The sequence below is a fragment of the Thamnophis elegans genome, chromosome 15, assembly GCF_009769535.1.
Source record: "Thamnophis elegans isolate rThaEle1 chromosome 15, rThaEle1.pri, whole genome shotgun sequence".
Taxonomy (NCBI): domain Eukaryota; kingdom Metazoa; phylum Chordata; class Lepidosauria; order Squamata; family Colubridae; genus Thamnophis; species Thamnophis elegans.
The window spans coordinates 44,821,139-44,842,414 of record NC_045555.1 but is presented as its reverse complement, the minus strand read 5'-3'; the positions used below and the strand labels follow the sequence as shown (position 1 = coordinate 44,842,414).

Sequence of the window (21,276 nt, the reverse complement as noted above, 5' to 3'; positions counted from 1 at the left end):
GAGGGAGGGAAGGAAGGAATCTGTGAGCATGACAAAAAAAAAGGAGAAAAATATAAATGCGAGAGGAAGGAATAAAAAAAAAACCCGCCCCATTTCTTTAATGGAGGAAATGCATAAATGCCAAGAACGCTTTTAAAAATCCATTATCCATAGCATTAAAATGAATTCTAAACAATTATAGAAATAATTAAGGAGAAGGATCCAGGAAATTCCATACAAAGGCAATAATGTAGATGGCAGTAATTAAGGGGAGGAAATTTTAAGTACTGAAGCGATACTAAAAGTGAAATTTTGAGAAAACTGCCCGCCCGTATGTAATATTTAAAGCAGCATTATAAGGCTTAGTAATTTAGGAATCTGGAGGAGTTCGATTCCATCTTTTACCGGCCATCTTCTGAAAAAGGAGCAAAGAAAGATACTAGTAAGAGTTGCATTTCTAGAGTGTATTTTAGAGAGTTTGATCCCACTTGCATCTTTATGGGTCCATTAAGTAAATGTGCTGTTCGAAATCGTGACCCGACAAAAGGGCGAACGACAAAACCGCGCCCGACTAAACCGCGACGCTAAAACCGCGACGTCATCAACGCGCCGACAACAGCGTGTCGACAACAGCGCGTCGACAGAAGGGCGATTTACAACAGCGCGTCGGCAGAAGGGCGATTTAAGTTAAGTTAAGGGTTAGGGTTAGGTTTAGGTTTAGGGTTAGGTTTAGGGTTAGGTTTAGGGTTAGGTTTAGGGTTAGGTTTAGGGTTAGATTTAGGGTTAGGGTTAGGTTTAGGGTTAGGTTTAGGGTTAGATTTAGGGTTAGGTTTAGGGTTAGGTTTAGGGTTAGGTTTAGGGTTAGGGTTAGGTTTAGGGTTAGGTTTAGCCTTAGGTTTAGGGTTACGTTTAGGGTTAGGGTTAGCGTTACGTTTAGGTTTAGGGTTAGGTTTAGTTTTACAGCGCACTTCTGTCGCCGCGCTGTTGTTGGCACGATTCAGCGCTCATTCGTCAGAGCACTTTAGAATACGCGGTTTTGTCACCGTGGTTTAGTCGGGCACAGTTTTGTCATTTGCCCTTTTGTCGGTGAACCGTTCAAAATAAAGGGGCATCACTCGGTTGCAGTGAGGATGGAGATGGAAAACCTGTTGTGCCTTAAATCTATTCTTTGTGGCCACATCTGGGTGGCATGAAGCCGTCGGCCTTGGATGGCATGAGCCAGGCAATCGGTCTTGCATGTAGGCAGACATCGTGGCACGACAAAACCGCGCTCGTCAAAATAGCGGTGATAAAACCGCGTCGCTAAAGCCGCGACGTCATCACCGCGCGTCATCACCGCGGTGACAACAGCGCGGCAACAGAAGGGCGCTTTAAAACAGCGCGGCGGCAGAAAGCCGATTTAAATTAAGGTAAGGGTTAGGATTAGGTTTAGGGTTAGGTTTAGGGTTAGGTTTAGGTTTAGGGTTAGGTTAGGCTGAGTGCTTCGGAAGGCGCGGATTTGCCCTCGCATTTATGTCAGCGCGGTAAGGTCGCATTTGCTTTAGCGATTCAGACAGCGCGGATTAGCCCTCGCACTTATGTCTCCATGGATAAGGGCTTCGCGGTATTGTGGTGGAACCGGCAGACATATACACAGAGTTCATCAGTCTGTAATTTGTGCATTTCAGGAAATTAAATACTGTAGCATTTGCAACAAGAGAAAGGCAACACGGCATTGGTCTTCAAGTCTTCCCTTCAGCTGGGAGCTTGGGATCTTCCTCACCAGTCAAGGGTTCTCTGGAACCTCATTTCTGGATATAGCATCCCCAAAATCTTGGCAGCTTGAAAGCTGAGGCATTGACCAATTGAGCATGCATATATCATGCTCTTTATTTGATATATTGTTTTTTTGTGCTATATATATCCCCTATCCCACTGACATAATGAAGCAGAAAATGAATGAATGAATCAATCAGTCAGTCAATCAATCAAACCATTATGATTGTAAAGAGGCCTTTCAGAAGCATTTTGGCCAAGTTTCTTATGATGCTAAATGTCTCTTTGCATGTAACTGGTTTTTTTTTTTTAAAAAAAATGCAAATTGCATTGGTTAGGAAAGACGCTGGTAATGAATGGCGCAGAACAGATGCTGGAGGAGTAACTGAACTACCTCTCCTGCTGGTGTATTGTAATAGTAGGTGGGAATGACTTGAGAGGCAAGGCGAAGAGAGGCTGGCAGCCAAGGGAAAGGTCAGATAAAAGTCAACTTAGTCTAAAACTTGAATCTGGATGGGGCAAGAGTTTCAAAATACACCTTCGCTAGTTTCTTCAGCTGCAAAGGGGACATGGCAGTGCTGGGTTTCAAAAATTGTTAGAACCTACTCTGTGGGCGTGGCCTCCTTTGTGGGAGTGGCTTGCCACCCATGTGACCGGATGGGAGTGGCTTGCCGCCCATGTGACCGGATATGAAGATGCCGACGACACTTGTCAGAACCACCTTAAATGACCTCACACACAGCACTGGCATGCAGAAGAATAGGATGTAAACTTGTTTTTTAAAAGGCATCTTTGGTTTGCGTTAAAACGACTTCAACACACGCAATGTTCTGATTGCACCACAAACGCAGTAGTCATCCTTACCTTTCACAGAGGCACTGAGTTTTATAAATAGGAGCATGATAGTGTAGAATAATCATATCCAAGGACCAGTGGTGGGTTTCAAAATTTTTTGGAACCTCTTCTGTAGGTGTGGCCTGCTTTCCGGGTCCACTGGTGGAACCTCTTCTAACCGGTTCGGTAGATTTGACGAACCAGTTCTACCGAATAGGTGCGAACTGGTAGGAACCCACCTCTGCATCCATCCATCCATCCATCCATCCATCCAACCAACCAACTAATTTAGAAACTGCTCGTCTCTCTTATACTCAGTTAGCTGACCTGCTGTACCTAGAGGATAGTCTAAGATTAACGTTGGTATGGATTTAATTTTGGAGGTACAAAGACTACCGTATTTGTAGAGGTGTCCCGAGATAACTACCTTGCTGTTACGTAACAATAGCAAATTTTTACTTAATTTAATCATGACACATTTTGACTGCAAGGGGAGATAGAATAAGCATCTCATGTCTCACATGACAAATTCCTTAGTTGGCTCTAAGTACATGACACAACGTGAGTTCAGGGTGGAATTGTTATGCACTCTACTGCAAAACGTTTTGAGTTGTTTACATTGTTCCTCTGCTCCCGGAGACTCTATCTTGTCAACCGGGACATTCTGCATTGCAGAACAACAGATGCGAAAACCCAAACAAAACCATGAGGGATTTACCTTCAAAGTAAACACTAGTTTCAGAAGAAGGATTTGCGTCAATACTTGTCAGACTTGCAAGACAGACACGGAAACATGGCTACAGTGCATTCAGAAAGTATTCAGACCAGTAGTGAAATCTAATCTAAAAAGAGCCGAGGTGGCGCAGTGGTTAGGGCGCAGTACTGCAGGCCACTTCAGCTGACTGTTATCTGCAGCTCAACGGTTCTAATCTCACCGGCTAAAGGTTGACTCAGCCTTCCATCCTTCCCAGGTGGGTGAAATGAGGACCCAGACCTATTCTTATGCATGCCAGTGCCGTGTGTGAGATAATTTAAGGTGGTTCTGACAAGTGTCGTCGGCATCTTCATATCCGGTCACATGGGCGGCAAGCCACTCCCATCTGGTCACATGGGTGGCAAGCCACTCCCACAAAGGAGGCCACACCCACAGAGTAGGTTTGAACAATTTTTGAAACCCACCACTGGATGGATGGGTAGATGGATTTATTTCCAGATTCTCTGCAGCACCCTGTTGTATATGATAAATCATATTCAAAACAATTTCTGTTTTTTACCTTAGAAATACTGACTTGAGGGCAGGACATTTCCCCCTTAGCCAAAACTCTTATTTCAGCTGGCCTTCAGCTCTGAGCAGCCAATCTCTCTCCTTGCTTGGAGAGGGTTAACCACCATCATTGGCAGATAAAGAAAGATGCTTTTGTGGCCTTGCAACTCCCTCTTGTAGCCACTACTCAGATTTTGGGGTAAAGGTGGAATCACAAACGAGCGCAACAAAAAAATGAATATAGATGGAGATAGGTCTCTGATTAAATACTATTCTGTGCCGTCTCCTATTAGTCATTTGAAGAATAGCTGGACAGTGATAGCTGGACAATTGAAGGGTAGCTGGCCACTAGTTAGCTTCAGTCTTTGCTAACTTTCAGAAAGTGGCAGTAGTGGTAGGCGCTGTGCCTATCCATCCTTTTTTGCAGATGTTTCCCCCTGCCTCCAGATGTTCTTACCAGTCTTGGGGGCAATGAAATATAGAACATTACAGACTGCAGATGAAATAAGGCATTGCTATCTGTTGTGACTCGGCAGAGGTTTGCTGTGAGTTGAGTTGGGATGCAGGATTAACAATGCAGCTGGGGTTCGTTAGTGTCGTCTTCTGCAGATAAAAGGATGGATGGTGCCACGCCCTGGTTGCAGAAGTCAACGTTCGTCGTTCGTTCATGGTTCATTGTTCATCGGTCGTGGTTTGTTTGTGAGAGGCACTTGGATAAGTGATTTGCTTTCTGTAACCCTGATTCGAAGAGACACTTGGATAAGTGATTTGCTTTCTGTAACCCTGATTCGAAGAGACACTTGGATAAGTGGTTTGCTTTCTGTAACCCTGATTTGAAGAGACACTTGGATAAGTGATTCGCTTTCTTTCTGTAAACCTGGTGTTGCTGTAATTAGCTCTTTGTTTTTGCCTTCTGCTGCGTAACCTTTTTTGCCAGAGACTTTATTTATGTTTATTTTTGGGCTCGCAGCCAGCGTGAGCCAGGACTGATAAAGTTATTTCCTTTTAAGTCTGTCTGACTGTCGTCTGTGAAGAGCGAAGAAGGCGGGTCAGAACAGCTATCCTTTGCCATTATTTGGAAGGGAAATAATTCTGTTGAAAGACACTTTTTATTTTATCCCATACACAGCAAAATGGCTGATTAATGTGTTTCTTCTTCTGTACGCTTCCAGCAGAAGAAACCCATCAGTTTACATTAAGTTGAAGAAAAATCTTACATTTGAAGTTAAAAGAAATGAGTTTATGTGCATATACTGAAGGCAGTAGTTTGAAAACTGCTTCATAGATGTTTGTTTAGTTTTTAGATGAAGATTTAGATTTACTGGCGTGAAAAACACATTTTTATACAGAGTACTGTACTTGAATTATAGGTACTACATTTCATAAAACTACTGTAAGTTTATACTGATATAATTTTAATCGTGCTGGTAATGTTGCATTTTTTCCAAATTTTATATTTAAATGCATTAACTTGCGGTGCTAAGGACTGTAGAAATTACTATATACAATACTGACCTGAGCTTTAGAATGTCCTCAAGCTTTATTATTAGCCGTACCTAAACGAATTTAAAAAAACCGTTGGGAAGAAAGATCTTGTAATTATTCATTAATATCATTTCTTGGGATACAACTCTATAGAGAGAGCCGAGGTGGCGCAGTGGTTAAATGCAGCAGTGCAGGCTACGTCAGCTGACTGCAGTTCTGCAGTTCAGCTGTTCAAATCTCACCGGCTCAGGGTTGACTCAGCCTTCCAACCTTCCGAGGTGGGTAAAATGAGGACCCGGATTGTTGTTGGGGGCAATATGCTGACTCTGTAAACCGCCCTATGAAGCGGTATATAAGTTGAACTGCTATTGCTATTGCTATTTCTATTTGGACTTTGACCAGAAAATAGGCTTATTCTGAAGAATAAATCTATTACAGCCTCCCTCTCCCCCTCGTCTGCTAGCTTTGCTGGCAGCCAACGGGCCCCAACAATATCAAAACAAACATAGAGCATCACTTTGAAGTTCTGAACTTCATTGATAGGAACCCGAGGAACTGTAGAATTAAATGAAGTGAGTTATTAAGGATGAATATGAAAAGAGACCAAGGAACAGAAGAAAGCAAATTGGATGTCAGAACAAATAATGGGAGACAAAAGGATAAGAAAAACAAAGATCTCTCAAAGGAGCAACAGCAAAAAATCATACAGCTGTTCAGGGGTGCGTTTCAAAAATATTTGGAACCTACTCTGTGGGTGTGGCCTCCTTTGTGGGAGTGGCTTGCCACCCATGTGACTGGATGGGAGTGGCTTGCCACCCATGTGACTGGATGGGAGTGGCTTGCCACCCGTGTGACCGGATGGGAGTGGCTTGCCACCCGTGTGACCGGATGGGAGTGGCTTGCTGCCCATGTGACTGGATGGGAGTGGCTTGCCGCCCATGTGAGTGGATGGGAGTGGCTTGCCACCCGTGTGACTGGATGGGAGTGGCTTGCTGCCAATGTGACCGGATGGGAGTGGCTTGCTGCCCATGTGACCGGATGGGAGTGGCTTGCTGCCCATGTGACCGGATGGGAGTGGCTTGCTGCCCATGTGACCGGATGGGAGTGGCTTGCCGCCCATGTGACCGGATGGGAGTGGCTTGCCACCCGTGTGACTGGATGGGAGTGGCTTGCCACCCGTGTGACCGGATGGGAGTGGCTTGCTGCCCATGTGACTGGATGGGAGTGGCTTGCTGCCCATGTGACCGGATGGGAGTGGCTTGCTGCCCATGTGACCGGATATGAAATTATGAATTAGTACTTATGTCGGTCCACGTAGCTATTCAGAAGTTAGTGGTTAGAAGCAATCGTAAAGCAAGATATGGAATTAAAACCAGAAATATTTTGTTGGCTATTTGAAAGGGAGTATAATATATATTTAATTTTACACATGTTAGCAGCTGCTGGAATTGTGTTTGCACAACGGTGGAAAAACAGTGATATGTAAATGAATAAATATTACAATGTGCAGGAATAAATAAATTGACAATTAAAATCAAGAAGGCTTTGAATACTTTTTCACGTGGGATTGGTTTTAGCAATTGCCGACTAACGGAAACAGAAATTAGAAATCCAAAAGTATGAAAGACAACACCAATTATGTAAGGAAAGGTCCCTAAAATGTAGAAGGAAATATTACTAGATCATTATTAATGCGTAGATAACTGCGGGACATTACACACCCACCAGTGGTGGGTTTCAAAAAAATTTGGACCCTCTTCCAGCAGGTGTGGCCTGCTTTCTGGGTCCACTGATGGAACCTCTTCTAACCGTTTCGGTAGATTTGACGAACCGGTTCTACCGAATAGGTGCGAACTGGTAGGAACCCACCTCTGCAGCTGTTACAAGAGACAAATAGCAATATTACAATAATATCTACAGAGACATCAAAGGAGACAAGAGAGGGGCTTGTCTCATGCTTTGTACCTGTTGGCGTTTATCATTTTTCATCTCTTAACCAACAGTGAAAGTGAGAAAACATGATTACAAAGGAAAGTCTTGTTGGGTTGGAGTTCTGCTAAAGCAATCAAAAAAAGAGGCCTGAGGGAATTGTGAGAGTTGTAGTTGTGCGAGATTGAGGCAGCAGAACAAAACATTGTTGGGAGTTTAAGGTTGGATGCTTTTTGGCAGCAGAAAAAGAAACACAGCTACTTCTGCGGAAACCTTATTAATATGTGTAACTGTTTAATTATTGAAATACTTTTGAATAGTAGTACTGAATTTCCCCAAAAGACTGGCTTTACTTCCGATGCAATTAAAAAATAAATAAAGACGCCCTTGCGTTGACTTTGACTTCTGGTAACTGCTTCCATGTCATTTTCTTGATATTAATTTTATTTTCAGACTGTTATAAAAGTTACTCGTTCCTAAGGAGCATGATAAATGACATTTGGATCCTACCAATGATTTCCTATCAATTTAGAAACCAAACAGAGAGTTCTGTTTACCCCCCTCCCCCTTATCCTTTGATCCTGGCGAAATTCTAGGCTGTTCCTCCTGATTTACCGATACAGATTAACAGAGTTGGAAGGGACCTTAGCAATAGCAGTTAGACTTATATACCGCTTCATAGGGCTTTCAGCCCTCTCTAAGCGGTTTACAGAGTCAGCATATCGCCCCCACAGTCTGGGTCCTCATTTCACCCACCTCGGAAGGATGGAAGGCTGAGTCAACCTTGAGCCGGTGAGATTAGAACCGCTGAACTGCAGATAACAGTCAGCTGAAGTGGCCTGCAGTACTGCACCCTAACCACTGCGCCACCTCGGCTCTACCGTGTAGGTTATCTAGTCCAAACCCCCCATCCAAGTAGACCCTACACCATTTTTGACAGATGGCAAATTTAATATCAGAAATAATACTGGTGTGTGTTTTTCTTTTGGTAGGAGAGTGACGATTTTAAGTATTCATGGTGCATTTTATCTAACAAATAAAAACCACATGACTACTGCCTGTCCTTTTTGGGGGGAGGGGAGGGGGATATGGGAACTAACCAAGCCATGAAAGAAATGCGGCTTGAAAATGCCAAAAAAAAAAACCCCATTATATTCATTTAAGCAAAATGAAAATGTTTAACTGCATTTCAGATTGATATTTTAAATATCAAAAGTGAATATTTTCAAAGATTAATCTATTTAGTTAAGCCAGTTTAGATAAGCCCATTTGACAGTTGCAATAAACAGAACTGTGAGATATGAAATCATTATTTATTTCAGTAAGTAAATGCACAGTGCTGAAAGGAATGGCATCAAAAATGTTTTGGGTGAAATCTGAACACTGGAAACCTGGAATTTCCTATAAAATCTGGAGGATCTCAGCTTTCCTATTCTCATTTGAAAGCAATGGATGAAACGTTTTGAAGAAAAAGCTGAGAGATTCACAAATCAATACAAAGGAGTTATTTCCTGAGACTTTCAACTAACAGTGATAATTCTAACTACTGAGTCAGAATTAAGTGGCTGTTGACTCTGCATTCTCAAGAATGACAATCAGAAATGAATAATGTACACATAACAGCAAGTTTCGGATGGTTCTTGTGCACTGCTATTTTCAAGTATTAGGTAATATTTCCTGTTTTAAGTTTGTATTTCCATGTAGCTAGAGCATCATAGTACATGGCATTCGTGACCCGACAAATGCGCGCACGACAAAAGCACGCCGACAAAACTGTGGCGCTAAAATCGCGATGTCATCAATACGATGTCATCAACGCGGCGACAACAGTGGGCCAACAGAAGCGCGATTTAAGTTAAGGTAAGGGTTAGGGTTAGGTTTAGGTTTAGGTTTAGGGTTAGGGTTAGGTTTACAGTGCGCTTCTGTCGGCGTGCTTCAGCGTTCATTCGTCGGCACGCTTTAGAACTCGCGGTTTTGTCACCGCGGTTTAGCCGGGCATGCTTTTGTCGTTCGCCCTTTTCTCGGTGAACCCATGGCATTCAATGTGCTGAGCCTTTATCATCTAAAGAGCATTAATAGTATACTGATCAGATAATTATTTGGATTATTCAGAATAAAATACATGAGGTCTTCTCCCCTGCTTTGGTTTTGGGAAAACACTCTAATCTGAACGTATGTTTATTTTGGAGAGGGAGGAAAGAATTCAAAAACAGGTTAAATCTATGACTGACCAAGACCAATAAAACCAAGTTTAATTTCTAAGGTCCAGGGCAGAAAGTTGGGTTGAATCTAGATTAGTACTAGTTTTATGATGAGGCATTAAGCTTTAATTACTGAAATCTTTGGTTCAAATCTCTGCTGTATTGGGATTCTCTTTGCACCAGAATTGGATGAACCATTGTGGCGCAGTAGTTACAATGCAACATTGCAGGCTAAGGTTCACCGACAAAAGGACGAACGACAAAACCGCGCCAGACTAAACCGCGGTGACAAAACCGTGTGTTCTAAAGCGCTCCGACGAATGCGCGGCGACAGAAGCGCGCTGTAAAACTAAACCTAACCCTAAACCTAAATGTAATGCTAACCCTAACCCTAACCCTAACCCTAACCCTAACCCTAAACCTAACCCTAAACCTAACCCTAAACCTAACCCTAAACCTAACTCTAAACCTAACCCTAAACCTAACCCTTACCTTAAGTTAAATCGGCTTTCTGTTGACGTGGTGTTGTAAAGCGCCCTTCTGTCTCTGCGCTGTTGTCGCCGCGCTGTTGTCAGCGCATTGATGACATTGTGGTTTTAGCGACACGGTTTAGTCGGGCGCGGTTTTGTCGTTCACCCTTTTATCGGGTTACAGCAGGCTAACTCTGCCAACTGCCAGCAGTTCGACCCTGACCTGTTCAATGTTGATTCAGCCTTCCATCATCTGTGGTCAGTAAAATATGCTGACTCTGTAAATTGCTCAGAGTGGGTTGTAAAGCACTATGAAACGCTATATAAGTCTAAGTGCCATATATAGTAAGTCTAAGTGCTTTCATATTGAGATAGATAGCAAAATGGAAAACAGTTAAAAGAAATCCGTAGGTAGCCAGAAAGAATGACCAGAATTCACGATTAGCAATGAAGTCACAGAGCACTGAGTGCTATCTGATGATAACCTATTGTAATGAGAAGAAGGAATGACCTTGAGGGACAGGAGAAAGATCAAGACGACAACCACGTAAAAGAAATCTGAGTCTGAGGCAGAAATGTAATATGAGAAAATATCTCAGAAAAAAAAACCTTTCCTAGTTCTCACAAAGATAAATGGAAAGAAGAGGAAAGTTCATTCAGACTTGCATGAATCTGTTACTGTTACCTTATTACAAATATAGTATTGTTACTCAGAGCCGAGGTGGCACAGTGGTTAGGGTGCAGTACTGCAGGCCACTTCAGCTGACTGTTATCTGCAGTTCAGCGGTCCTAATCTCACCGGCTCAAGGTTGACTCAGCCTTCCGTCCTTCCGAGGTGGGTGAAATGAGGACCCAGACTGTGGGGGCGATATGCTGACTCTGTAAACCGCTTAGAGAGGGCTGAAAGCCCTATGAAGCGGTATATAAGTCTAACTGCTATTGCTCTTGCTATTTCATAGTATTATGCAACTGTAAATGTGGTCAACTGAATTAAGTATCTGAGGGTGCAGATTAACAATCTAAACTGGTCTCTCCCCATGCCATCCTTAGGGAAGCGGGCAAACCAGCACCTGCATTTCCTGTGTCAGAGAGCACATCTTTCTCCTTCTGTCCTAGCCACTTTTTACAGAGGCATGATTGTGAGCGTTTTTTTTAACAAACTACATATCACTGTTCGGTTTGGTGGCTGCAGTGCCTCAGAGAGTGTCCATTCAGAGAGTGGGAAGGTCAGTCTAGAACCGTGATGGTGAGGGCACGCAGAGCCCTCTCTGGGCATGTCCACCATCACCAGCTGATCTTCTGGATTATATTCGCACAATATTGGAAAGATGAAGAAACACTGCAAGATGAAGAGATAATTAAGAAGATACTAGACTAGTGATCGCACATGCGCCGGAGCCCTGGAAACACTAAGACCAGCTTGCATATGTGCGCCAGAAACCAGAAGATCAGATGGCCCGGTCACACATGCGCACCAGTCAGCTGGCCTTAGAGTTTCCAAGGTTCATGTATGTGCACACCTTCCAGTTGATTCAGTGCCAAAATGGTTTGCCATCATTGGTCTAGAAGATTATAGAAAGCTCACTTCCTGTCGTTCAGGATACTGCTTATAAGCGCTATGTGCTTAGTGCGCAAAGCATTGTTAAGAGACCTCACACACCCACACACTCCAGATCCTTCCCACTCTCGCGGCCTTCCAAAAAGCCACCAAAACCTGGCTGTTCCGGCAGGCCTGGGATTGTTGATCTATAATTCAGGTCCAACCCCCAGCTAAGCCGAATGTATGTTGTGTTTTTTAAACTGTTTTCGTTTTCTCTCCCCTATTGGTTATTTTTATTTTATCTTGTATTTGTAAGCCGCCCGGAGTCCTCCAGGATTGGGCGGCATATAAGCTCATTAAATTACGAATTACAAATTATAAATAGTCCGCAAACTGACAATGAACATAGACTAACTCTTGGTGTTTGTTTTTATCTTTCCAGGTATCTTGGCATAACTAGACCTCTCACCTATCCCGTAAGACAAAATGGAAAGTGTATGGCTAAAATGATTCTTTGCGTGTGGCTGCTGTCTGCTTCCATCACTTTGCCCCCGCTGTTTGGATGGGCTCAGAATATTAATGACAACAAAGTCTGTTTAATCAGCCAGGATTTTGGCTACACAATTTATTCCACTGCTGTTGCATTTTACATCCCCATGTCAGTGATGCTGTTCATGTACTATCAGATCTTCAAAGCTGCCAAGAAAAGTGCAGCCAAACACAAATTTGCCGGTTTCCCGAGACCCAACGAACGCCAAGGGATGGTTTCCGCCAACGGCGTGGTGAAACTGCACAAGGAATCCGAAGAGTGCACCAATTTTTCACGTCTGCTTAAGCATGAACGGAAGAACATTTCTATCTTCAAAAGGGAGCAAAAAGCAGCCACCACCCTTGGAATAATTGTAGGGGCCTTTACCGTATGCTGGTTGCCATTTTTCATCCTTTCTACTGCTAGACCCTTCATCTGTGGGACCTCGTGCAGTTGTATCTCTTTGTGGATTGAGAGGACATTTCTCTGGTTGGGTTATGCCAACTCTTTGATTAACCCATTTATATACGCCTTCTTCAATCGGGACCTGAGGACCACCTACCGCAATCTGCTGCAATGTAGATATAGGAACATCAATCGTAAACTCTCGGCTGCAGGCATGCATGAGGCCCTGAAGCTTGCCGAAAAACCAGAGTTTGTTCTGTAAGGTCATTTCCCTTCTATTACACTTGCTTTTAGGTTCCCATATAGACTTTCTATCCCAAATAAAACCAAGCATAGAACAAACGATCTAAAAATAGATTGCTAGACATTTCTCGATTTATGGGACCAAAAAGGGTCTTATGAGAAATTACGGGGAAAGTTGACAAAAAGTGAAGGACATCCCAATTGTTGAAACAAAGTAAGAAAGTAAAAATCTAGGTTAGGTTAGGTTTATTGGTTTTGTATGCCGCCCACTCCCGAAGGACTCCGGGCGGCTCACAATAAACAGGGGAGGGAATAAATAAGACAATAGAAACAATTTTAAAATCCACAACAGCCACAATTAAGACGGGGCTGGGTGCTTTAACAGCCCCCAGCCTGCCGGAACAGCCAGGACTTAGTAGCTTTACGGAAGGCCGGGAGGGTAGTAAGGGTCCGGATCTCCACGGGGAGCTCGTTCCAGAGGGCCAGAGCAGCAACAGAGAAGGCTCTCCCCCGGGGGGTCGCCAGCCGGCATTGGCTGGCAGATGGAACCCGGAGAAGGCCAAGCCTATGCGATCGAATTGGTCTTTTGGAGTTAATTGGCAGGAGGCGGTTTCTCAGGTACCCAGGTCCGATGCCATGTAGGGCTTTATAAGTAACAACTAGCACCTTGAAGCGAGTCCAGAGACCAATGGGCAGCCAGTGCAGCTCGCGGAGGATAGGTGTAACGTGGGTGTACCTAGGTTAATAGGCTACTGCATATCTGTAAGAGTCAGGTTACTTTGTCTACTTGGGAATACTATCAGAAGAGACAAATTAGGGTGTGAAACACAGCACAACAGACTGTTGAATGCTCCCAGACAGTATCCCAGATCAGATAGCCCAGGTGGCGTCAATGTAGAGAGCCACGGAGATGGCCGTGAGAGAAATAGAAGTCATTACAAAAACAAAAAGGATAGAAGCGTTGCTTGAGTCCTTGGAGAGGAAACAGTGTTAGAAAGAGAGTGAGTCTGGCCCCTCCTTGACTCACTAGGATATCAGAATGAGGGGACCAAAAAAAAATCAGACTTGCAAGATTAAAGTTTGCAATAAACCTTCTGTCAGGGTTCCGACGGATGCCCTAATTAAACCATGAGGCTCGAGCCAAGCTTCGAAAGAAATCAGTTATTTATTAGGAGCAACATGCCGGCAGGTACCCAAGTGAAGCCAACTCTGACCTCACGTAATTTATGACCCAATTATAACCCCCGTCCCCCCCCCCAGGGTATGTCATAAATCACATTCTCCAATGGAGCACTTTCGCGGGCTGTAGAGATCACGGCCCTCCGGCTGCTGCGGGTAACCTGGGAAACAGCCTTGAGAAAGATATGCGTGGAATGTGCTACCGTTTGTGGCTGCTGTGCTGCGTCGTCAGTTCCCCATGCGCTTTGCCTATGGCAACTTGAGAGCAGGCCAGGGATGCTTTGCGAGTTGACAGCTTCATTCCAACCTTAATATGGAGTTAATTTCCTGTCTATAATATCGTGGCTGGTCCTGAGGGAATACTGTTGTGGAACACTAATGCATCAGCAATTAGATATTTAGATTTCAAAATTATCGATATGGCTTTTATTTTATAAAGCTGATTGAAAGAGATTGCAGGGCTGTTCACCTTTGAACACGTGTAGCACCAAGCAAAACCTGAAGAAAAACAGAGATGTACTGGCTGAATTCTGGAATCAGATAATGATATTGTTGGACAGGAGCTCATCTGTCAGTAGAACCAACAAGAAAGCAGTGAGATAATGACAGGAGTAACATTAGTGAAAAATAGAATCAGACTGAACATGGTCTAGAACAGTGATGGCTCGTGACCCGACAAAAGCGCGCCGACAAAACCGCGTCGGTAAAACCGTGACATCAACGCGGCGACAACAGCACGGCGACAGAAGGGCGATTTACAACAGCGCGTCGATTTAAGTTAAGGTAAGGTTTAGGGTTAGGGTTAGGTTAAGGGTTAGGTTTAGGGTTAGGTTTAGGGTTAGGTTAAGGGTTAGGTTAAGGGTTAGGTTTAGGGTTAGGTTAAGGATTAGGTTTAGGATTAGGTTAAGGGTTAGGTTAAGGGTTAGGTTAGGGTTAGATTTAGGGTTAGGTTTAGGGTTAGGTTTAGGATTAGGTTTAGGGTTAGGTTAAGGGTTAGGTTAAGGGTTAGGTTTAGGGTTAGATTTAGGGTTAGGTTTAGGGTTAGGTTTAGGGTTAGGTTTAGGGTTAGGTTTAGGATTAGGTTTAGGGTTAGGTTAAGGGTTAGGTTAAGGGTTAGGTTTAGGGTTAGATTTAGGGTTAGGTTTAGGGTTAGGTTTAGGGTTAGGTTTAGGGTTAGGTTTAGGATTAGGTTTAGGGTTAGGTTAAGGGTTAGGTTAAGGGTTAGGTTTAGGGTTAGATTTAGGATTAGGTTTAGGGTTAGGTTAAGGGTTAGGTTAAGGGTTAGGTTTAGGGTTAGGTTTAGGGTTAGGTTAAGGATTAGGTTTAGGATTAGGTTAAGGGTTAGGTTAAGGGTTAGGTTTAGGGTTAGATTTAGGGTTAGGTTTAGGGTTAGGTTTAGGGTTAGGTTTAGGGTTAGGTTTAGGATTAGGTTTAGGGTTAGGTTAAGGGTTAGATTTAGGGTTAGGTTTAGGGTTAGGGTTACGTTTAGGGTTAGGGTTAGCGTTGCGTTAGGGTTAGGTTGAGGTTTACAGCATGCTTCTGTCGCCGCGCTGTTGTCGGCGCAATTCCGCGCTCATTCGTCAGAGCGCTTTAGAACTCATGGTTTTGTCACCGCGTTTTAGTCGGGCGCACTTTTGTCGTTCGCCCTTTTGTCGGTGAACCGTGATGGCTAACCTTTCCCGGACCGAGTGCACAAAGTGCCCAAACCCACAAAATGCAATGTGTGTGAGCACCCCTTGCACGTGTCCTGTCTCCCGCGCATGCACGTGCAACCCCCTGCATGCACCATGCGCATGTGTGCCTCCCACCAGTCAGATGGTCATTGGGTTTCTGCCACGCATGCACGGGGGGTGATGCAGTATGGGAGGCATGTAGGGCAGAGACCAGACAACCAGCTGACTGGCGGGAGGCCCGCCACGTGCACGGCGGAGCTGAACTGGGGCAATGGCTCACGTGCCCACAGAGAGGGCGCTATGTACCACCTGTGGCACACGTGTCATAGGTTTACCATCACGGGTCTAGAACCTATTTTAAGGTCCAAGCTATTGCACTGATTGTAGTAAATGCATCATTTTTTTCTAGGCACTATGTCGTCTGCACTAAGTTGTCCAACAATGTTCAAAAGCTGATTAAATTCTGGACACCCGGAGCCTGATATAAACTACTCAGCAGCCTATTGTAGACAATTTGTACAACATTTAGTAGATCATATTGCTTGGATTCAGGCAAAACTGGAGTCTAAAGTTTACATGAGACAGTAGAAGCTTCATTCTTGCTTTTCCTGGCTTGTAAAAGTGGCTCCAAGCTGAGTAGGAACAGATATTAGTATATTCTTCTGGGTAACATTGTGTGTGATTTCCTTCATATTCAAAGAGATAGTGCCAAGATTTTATGAGAAGGAAAGAATTCTCTTTCGAAGAAATCCCTTCTGATTTTTCATAATTTCTATCTACTTTCCAATATTCCTACTTTGGCAGCGCTGGCATGTTTCAAGCCCTGGAAATCCTTGTTCTCTTGTGTTCTCACGTATGATGACTATTTTGGTAACTTTTATATCCCTTTGGAGCAATAATTGTTCCAGTGATGCTGGGAAATTGTTGACCTGTGGTGTTCTTAGGGTTTCAACTTCTCCCTCGTTCTGTTTATCACATATATCACTTGTCTTATGAATGTTACAGGCAAATTGCTGATTGGGAGTAATCATAATGACTAGGGCTGCGTCACTTTTGGGATTTGAAGGAGAAAAGATGCTTAAGAACAGGGGGGGGAGGTGCTTAGATCTGGTGCTTGAGGAAACAATGAAGGACTGGCCCGCGGTGCCTCAGCCAGCAAAAACAGAGCTCAGGAGGGCAACGCATGGCTCTCCTGAGTTCCGTTTTTGGCTGTGACGGCTTCCTGCAGCGTGGCACGACAAAACCGCGGTCCACTAAAGCGCGCCTGATTAAAGCGCGTACCTGACGTCATCAGCAGCGTGACAAATACGACCGCGGAGAAAAAAGGGCGCTTTAAAAAGCGCTTTTAAAGCAAGCCGATTCACGTTAAGGTAAGGGTTAGGGTTAGGGTTAGGGTTAGGGTTAGGGTTAGGTTAAGGGTTAGGGTTAGGTTTAGGGTTAGGTTAAGGGTTAGCGTTAGGTTTAGGGTTAGGTTAAGGGTTAGGTTTAGTGTTAGGTTTAGGGTTAGGTTAAGGGTTAGGTTTAGTGTTAGGTTTAGGGTTAGGTTTCGGGGGGTTAGGTTTAGGTTTACACGTTAATTTTAGCTTTACCGCTCACAGTGTGCTTTTCTCGTCACGCTGTGATGACGTCAGGTACGCGGTTTCGTCGAGCGCGCTTTAGTCGACCGCAGTTTTGTGGTGGAACCCTCCTGCAGCCCTCTGCCAGGGAAAACAGAGCTTGGGAGGGCTACGCACAGCTAGTAGCAAAAACTACTAGCAAAAGTGGATCCTTCCAGATCCACCCGGGCTACCACAGGTGCCCATGACATGCATGATGTCAAGCTGGCCATGCCCAACTGGCCAAGCCTCCCTCCTGCCCCCAAACTCAAACACAACTCTGATGTGGCCCTCAGCGAAATTGTGTTTGACACCCCTGCTTTAGAGAGCATTGGGCACTCACATAGCTCCTCCTAAAATCAATTGTGGTTTGTCAGAGGATCGTGGATTTGCCATCTATAGCTGCTGCAACATCCAGGAAATGAACCAAAGAGTTGCCATTGATATGGTATGGGAGCCCTTGCAAATGTTCTGGAGAACCTTTGCCCTTCAGACCCAGAGCATTGCAGGGTCTTCATATAAAGCATAAGACTTTCTGATTAAAATAGTTTCATTGACTTGTGCTTTTTCCAGATACAATTCATTGCACCATATAAAAACCCTTTCGGCTTGGAAGGCGGGAGAGTTTAAGGGAAGGGCCCTCTCTTAATTCTGCCACCGCTAGAGAAGGTCTTGTATGAATGGAGAATCGGCCCTTCATGTTGATAACTTTCATTCCTTGTACTCTCTTTCTGCTGACATGCCGAAAACTTCCTTTATTCAAAATAGAGGCTGGTGGGCTGCTGAGTTGGATTGATGCTATCTGTTTAATAATGTGTTTTAATCAGCTTCCTGTTCCGAAAACCCTTTCAAAAAAACATTTGTGAGAAAGCTTGAGTAAAATAAATAAACAATAACCGAGTTACGCAATGTAACAGCATTGTTTCACTGTATGTCATGGTTAATTATTATTTTTTTACTGATTTCCTATGTTCCCCGGTTTTCAGACAGCCAGATGATAGATAGTGAATGATCTATTAAAATAAGTGGTCCCCCCCCCCGGGGTGGGTTTCTTGCCCCGGTTCGGTTGGAACGGGGCCGGCGTCGTCCTCGTGCACCCCGTCCAACCGAACGGGGCCGGTTCGGTTGGAACGGGGCCGGCGGCGTCCTCGTGCATGCGCGCAGTGCACACATGCGTACTAGCGTCTGTGCGATGCTCCAGCTGCTTCTGGAGGATCGCGCAGGTGCTGTATGTGTCCTGTGCATGTGTGGAAGCGCAGAACTCATCAAAACCGGGTAAGAAACGCGGGCGGGCGGGTGGACCCTTTGGCGTTCCCGGAAGTTAATTACTTCTGGGTTCGCTGACCAACCGGTTCCCGGGGACTGCCGCAAACTGCCTGAAACCCACCCCTGCCCCCCCCACTTTAATTCATTTTCTAGGACTATATTAACCTGCAGAAGTCAAGCCTGACATATATTCAGAAAACAGAAGCACTTCCAGACGAAAACAGTATTTTGCAAATTCCATCTTCCAATAAAGCCCCTCCATTGTTTACTTGGAACTCTTCTCAAAGATTTGGGCTAGAATTAACAGCTTTTTTAGGAATTCCCAGGCCTACAGACATAACTTTGGATTTAGTAGGAAGCATGCCAGCTTCTCAGGTAGCAAATTAAGATGGCATTCCCACACCACACAAAGCCATAATTCTTGAACATAACTTCACTTATAAATTATAGTTTACAATCCACAGAGGTTAGATTCAAGTATTACACTGGAGCCCAAAGGACATTATGCCTTAGCACCAATATATTAAACAAAAAGAAGAATAAAATACATAAAGAGTAAATGAATCAAGGTACTCTTTAATTGGGAATCACGGAAGGGCTGGCGAAGTGATAAGATTAGCTTTGTGGTTTGAGATTCCAAAAAAGTCTTTGGACAAATGGAAAAAAATTATCCGAGGTGGCGCAGGGGTTAAATGCAGCACTGCAGGCTACTTCAGCTGACTGCAGTTCTGCAGTTCGGCTGTTCAAATCTCACCGGCTCAGGGTTGACTCAGCCTCAACCCCTCTCCCCTGGGGGGGTCGCCAGCCGGCATTGGCTGGCGGATGGAACCCGGAGGAGGCCTAATCTGTGGGATCTAATGGGTCTATGGGAGGTAATTGGCAGGAGGCGGTCTCTCAGGTACCCAGGTCCAATGCCATGTAGGGCTTTATAAGTAACAACTAGCACCTTGAAGCGAGTGAATCTGACATTTTAGGGGATAGTCGAACAGTTAAAATCTATATAGAGCCTGAATGTTTGTGATTTTTTTTTTAACAAAACAGGAGGAACTCTGATTACTCAAGACGGAAGAGCCACGACTTATGATTGAATGCTGATGGTCATATATGGACATGGGACTGAGAATCAGTGGAAATTGCTGCAAATCCAGGCCTTGAAGAAAACCTGTAGGGTGAATAAAATCGACTTTTGCGAGGGAATGTTGTAAAGGAAGTTTATGAACATTGGTTTAGCAGTATTAAATGTAATCCTGCCAATCCCAGTGACATTTTTCTTTTTTCCTTTTCCCTATTTTGTTTCTCTTAGCGGAACACATGCTAGCCGTTCATAAATAAGCCCCTTTTTATTTGTTTCGTAAAGCAAATAACATTAGCAATAAGTAGTTTGGCCATAAGGGGAATGGCAGACAATCAGCTCTTTTGAGGAACGTCCAACATTGTTCCATCAGTCTTTTAACTTTAACAAAGGTCCTCGCGTAAATTGTCCTCCGATCTAGCAGTGTCTACTGGGAAAGCGAGGCGAAGGCACAGGGGTGGGCTTCAAAAAATTTAACAAGGGGTTCTCTGCCCATTTGCAAGGTGGCCATGGCCATGGTGGGGGTGGGGGTGTTTTTGCCCTCCCCAAACTCTAGAGGCTTAGAGCCGAGGTGGCGCAGTGGTTAGAGTGCAGCACTGCAGGCTACTTCAGCTGACTGCTAGTTCAGCAGTTCGGCTGTTCAAATCTCACCGGCTCAATGTTGACTCATCCTTCCATCCTTCCGAGGTGGGTGAAATGAGGACCCAGACTGTGGGGGCGATATGCTGACTCTGTAAACCGCTTAGAGAGGGCTGAAAGCCCTATGAAGCAGTATAGAAGTCTAACTGCTATTGCTATTGCTATTCGAGCCTCCGGGAGGGCGAAAATGCCCAAACCTCTGGTAGGGCCATGTATGTACTTATGAGCCTCTGTATGTACTTACCTGCTTCCAAAACGTGTGGGACTCCAGGGTGGGCGAGGCCAGCCAGGAATGGGATTTGGGGGGTTCTCCGAGCTGCACAGAACCTTAGCTAGAGGTTCTCCCGAACCCCTGCGAACCCCTAGCAGCCCACCTCTGGCGAAGGGTCAGTTTTGACAAAGATACCATTCCAGTGTGATGCTTTTCTATGTGTGTCAAAGTGACATCAAATGAAAACCCCAAAGGAGCTCATGGAAATCACCAGTATAATATTTCAGTGAGTGATAGCAAAGTAACTTCTAACACTGTCAAGATTTCCTTTATGGGAAGAGATCATTGAATTATATGCCAAGTAAATGGAATAAATTGTCATCGGTATAACCCATCCACATCTGTTTCTTTCAAAGAAGCCAGATGAGCAAAGAACGATACAGTAGTTTAGTTTCATAGTTTTGGTCCACTTATTTCCACCTCCCTCCCTTCTATTGTTGACTTTCTAAATTTCTTTCTTTGGTTACACCTATCCTCCGCGAGCTGCACTGGTTACCGATCGGTCTCCGGATACGCTTTAAAGTGCTAGTTGTAACTTATAAAGCCCTTCATGGTATTGGACCTGGGTACTTGAGAGACCGCCTTCTGCCAATTGCCTCCCACAGACCCGTTAGATCGCACAGGGTCAGCCTCCTCCGGGTTCCGTCTACCAGCCAATGCCATCTGGCTACTACCCGGGGGAGGGCCTTCTCTGTGGCAGCTCCGGCCCTCTGGAATGAACTCCCCGCGGAGATTCGGACCCTCACCCCTCTCCAGGCCTTCCGGAAAGCCGTCAAAACCTGGCTGTGCCGGCAGGCCTGGGGTTGATGAGTTCCCCTCCCCTCTCGACTTGTATGGCTGTATGACTCTTGTGTATTTTAATTACGTGTATTGTGTTTGTATCCCCTTTCCCCTTTTGAGTTGTTCGCCGCCCTGAGTCCCTCCCGGAGAAGGGCGGCATACAAATA

General features: G+C 44.6%; 1 protein-coding gene across 1 annotated transcript in view; it reads left to right on the top strand.

Moving 5' to 3' along the window:
- Positions 1-19,888, top strand: part of HTR7 (5-hydroxytryptamine receptor 7) — a 79,004-nt gene extending 59,116 nt beyond the window's left edge. Inside the window, exons 2-3 of the mRNA XM_032231690.1 lie at positions 11,900-12,649; positions 19,389-19,888. Of these exons, the coding sequence (XP_032087581.1) occupies positions 11,900-12,649; positions 19,389-19,431 (793 nt within the window). The 3' untranslated portion in view covers positions 19,432-19,888. The remainder of the gene's footprint in view (positions 1-11,899; positions 12,650-19,388) is intronic.
- Positions 19,889-21,276: the final 1,388 nt, after the last annotated feature.